Source organism: Corylus avellana, chromosome 3 (genome assembly GCF_965113065.1).
Source record: "Corylus avellana chromosome 3, dhCorAvel1.hap1.2, whole genome shotgun sequence".
Taxonomy (NCBI): domain Eukaryota; kingdom Viridiplantae; phylum Streptophyta; class Magnoliopsida; order Fagales; family Betulaceae; genus Corylus; species Corylus avellana.
The window spans coordinates 28,102,751-28,106,247 of NC_142492.1; the positions used below are offsets into that span (position 1 = coordinate 28,102,751).

At 39.3% G+C, this 3,497-nt stretch overlaps 1 protein-coding gene across 1 annotated transcript; it reads right to left on the minus strand.

Annotated features, from left to right (window-relative positions):
* Positions 1–434: 434 nt before the first annotated feature.
* On the minus strand, positions 435–2,422 carry LOC148587052 (uncharacterized). The gene is made up of 4 exons (XM_088514469.1): positions 2,052–2,422; positions 1,227–1,991; positions 673–766; positions 435–518 (listed from the first exon to the last, which is right to left on the minus strand). The coding sequence occupies exons 1-4, from the start codon at positions 2,420–2,422 to the stop codon at positions 435–437; spliced, it is 1,314 nt and encodes a 437-aa protein (XP_088370595.1).
* Between the last annotated feature and the right edge of the window lie 1,075 nt (positions 2,423–3,497).

Below are 3,497 nucleotides of genomic sequence, written 5' to 3' on the forward strand. Positions count from 1 at the left end.
GATGCTACTGCATCATCCTTTTCTCCTTGAGACTGAAGCTTCACCGCCATCTACAAGAACTGGTTTTGGTTTTTCTGTATCAAAGAAGCTGCCATCTCCTCCTCCTGGGTTTGGACCAATTTCAAAGAGACCGCCATTGCCCAAAACTCTGCCTCCTCCTAGTACTCCTCCTAGGTTTGAATCGATTTCGAGGAAACCGACGTTTCGAAAAAATTTGCCTCCTCCTCCTCCTCCTCCTGGGTTTTCTTCCAGAAGAATCCTTGCATGACTAGGATTAACTGAAGCACACTAGTAGCTAGACTGACTGAGAATGAGTTGTAGTGCCAACTGCCACACACACCTTGAATTGTTGATGTTTAAGAATGATCAAATGATCATGCCTTGTAATATCTTATAAATGAAGTTGAAGTGTTTTTTTTTTGTTTTGTTTTGTTTCATGAATAAGCATGTTCATTAATAAAACAAACCAAGAACACATCAACAACAAATACAAGCCTGATTAACAGACTGAAAACAGCCTACATAAAGGCCAAAAACCAACAAACAGTAGAAAAAAAAAAACTCTAGCTAACAGCCCAAAACATTAACCCAAACCCTTACATAAGGCTAAACAAAAGCCTCAAAACATAAAAAAAAAAACAAAAAAAAAACAGCAAAACAGAGGAGAAAGACCTTATCCTCAAACAAGCCACAAAGAAAATCTGCAGCAACACCCTTACAGAGGAAACAAGTTGTCCTCAAAACCATAAACAAACCACAAAAAAACCTGCAACATATCATCAACAAAACAGACTTTCAGACAAGTTCCATAAGGGGCAGAGTAACATATTCTCCCTAGTCCTTAGGAACTTTCATTTCCCAACAATTCTAGCACGAACTTCCCACAATACTTTCTTCAAAATCTGCTCCTTAATGAGTGGATGGCCTGCATTCTTAATTTCATTTCTAGTGCACCAAATATTATAAATTGCAGAACCCAACGCCAGCCTACAAAGCAAGCCTTTAAGAGTATTACAACTCCAAGAACTACATCCCAGTTGAAGAATATCCTCCCATATAATAGGGGGGTTAGCCACTTTGCATCTAGCCATAAAAATTTCCAAATTCTATAACAAAAGCTGCATTCAAAAAATAAATGGTTTCGACTCTCCATTTGATTCCTACAAAAACAGCATTGAATATCTCCTCTATAACCCCAACTCAGCAACTTTACTCCTGTAACCAACCTATCCTTTATGGCAAGCCATAAAATGAAAGCTTGCTTAGGAATAGCTAAAGAAAACCAGACTAGTCTCCACCACTCAATCTGATCCATTTTTTCCCTAAGAGCCTCCCAAGTATTTGAACTTACATGGATACATTTCCTAGAAGTAAGCCAAATAGGTTTATCACAAGAACCCAAATTGATTTCAGTAAGCCGAGTTTGAATATCCACCAAGGCTTCAGACCTAGCAGGCCTCCAAAACCATTCTCCATTATGGATAACAGGAGAAAATTTTGCCTCCACACTACTTTGAGCATCATAAACAACTCTAAAACCATACTTCTCAAGAAGAATGCCATTAGGATGCCAAAAATCCAACCAGAGATGTATATTTCTTCTATCTCTAACCTCAAATCTCAAGAACTTCTTAGCAGTATCCCTTAACCTGAGGAGCTTCCTCCAACACCAAGAGCAATTCTGTGGTATATTGACACTCCAAAAATTCTTGTGTTTCAGAAAATTTGCCTTAATCCAGGCCACCCATAAAGAACCTGATCTAGCAAACAAACTCCATATGTGCCTAAGCATAGAGGTTTTATTCCAGACATCAATTCTCTTCAGCCCCAAACCACCCTCTTTCTTAGGAAAACAAATATCATTCCAAGCCACTTTTGCTTTTGCAGCCTCCATATCCTTCCCATTCCATAAAAACCTATTAAATTTCTGCTCAATAGCCTTTATAACCTTCTTAGGCAGAATGAAAATGCTTGTCCAGTAAACTTGCAAACTATATAACACAAAAGAAAGAAGCTAAAGCCTACCTGCATAAGAGAGATTTTTGAATAACCAAGAATCAATACGCCCATTAATTCTCCCCAAAAGCACCCCACTATCAGCAGAAGAAAGCCTAGAAGAGATTAATGGGACCCCAAGATATCTCACAGGCAACTTCCCCTCCTTCATCTGCAAAGCATTCAACAAAACTTGCTTGACCCTATCTGAAATTCCAGAACAATAAAAAGAACTCTTCGAAGGATTAGCCTTTAGGCCAGACAAATCCTCAAACTCCACCAGAGCAGCCTTAATGACATTGATGGAACTCAAACTAGCTTCAGAAAAAATAATAAGATCATCTGCAAAACATAGATGAGTAAGCTTCACCTTCAAGCATTTGGGATGGAATTTGAAGCCTGAATCAGTACCAGTAGATTCAGTCATGATTCTAGAAAAAACTTCCATAGCAAGGACAAACAAATAAGGAGACAAAGGGTCTCCCTGCCGTAAACCTTTTTTTCCTTCAAAATATCCAACCAAAGTGCATTCAAACAAACAGAGAACCTATTAATTTTCTTTATTTAGATGACTGTTTTCTTGTAGGAATTCTATTAATTTGTATTTATCGGCTTCAAGAATATATATATATGTCATATGCTCTAAGCCTCGCAGCGAACCACGTGCATGCATGAAAATCTTTGCATGGTTTTTGGTTTCATATGACCAAATGGAAAAACCAGATCAAAGAGAACAAGCCAATTAAAAGGAAACAACAAACAAACTTTAGGATCTAAAGAAATTAACAACCTTAATTAACCCACCTTGTTAAAATTGAATAATCGATCATACGTTGCATTTACATCAGCCTTTGGCGATCAGGCTATTGCACTCCTTCAATATTGTTGGAGGATCTAAAAGAATAACAAAACAACGTAAGAACCAAAAAAAAATAAAAAGGAAATTTACAGAGAGCATACCTCCGCTTTTGCCTTTGGTTGTCTCTAAATTAACCTTAGCACATAAAATAGCAAAGAGGTTAATTTCATCATGGAGACCAATCTAAATGCAAGCACAACACATTGTGCATCTTGTTTGGGACTAATTCAACTGACACAATTGTCAGAATCATTAAGTGTTGATGCACAAATTAAATTGCTGTCATTGAAAGCACCTTTTGTCAAACAGTTGGCATGCCCGTGAAGGGCGCTGCCCTCTTCCCACACACCCCCCCGGCTGGCAAAGTTAGAAGGGGAAATCAAGTCATTGGTTACGAGGTTAATTACATGCCCATTACAACCTCCACAAGAAATCCTTCCCAATCTCGGACATGGTTTCAGGTCTGTTGGGTGACTTTGTAGCAATTTGAATCACCAATCCATGCCACCTGTGCAATCTCGGACATGGCTTTGAGCCACCCCAGGGATGGTTTGGGGTGGTCCGCAGGCTACCCCAAACCCCCTGGGGGTGGCCGCAAACCACCCCTGAGGTGGCTTGTGGCCACCCTAAAGGGGTTGGGGGT

Bases quoted from the DNA above. Each gene is read 5' to 3' on its own strand.
- LOC148587052 (XM_088514469.1), bottom strand. From the start codon at position 2,422: ATGACTGAATCTACTGGTACTGATTCAGGCTTCAAATTCCATCCCAAA. The intron at 1,992-2,051 runs GTTATTCAAAAA...TGTGTTATATAG, and splicing joins AATGGGCGTATTGATTCTTG to TTTGCAAGTTTACTGGACAA. The intron at 519-672 runs GTCTTTCTCCTC...GCCTTTATGTAG, and splicing joins GTGGCTTGTTTGAGGATAAG to GCTGTTTTCAGTCTGTTAAT.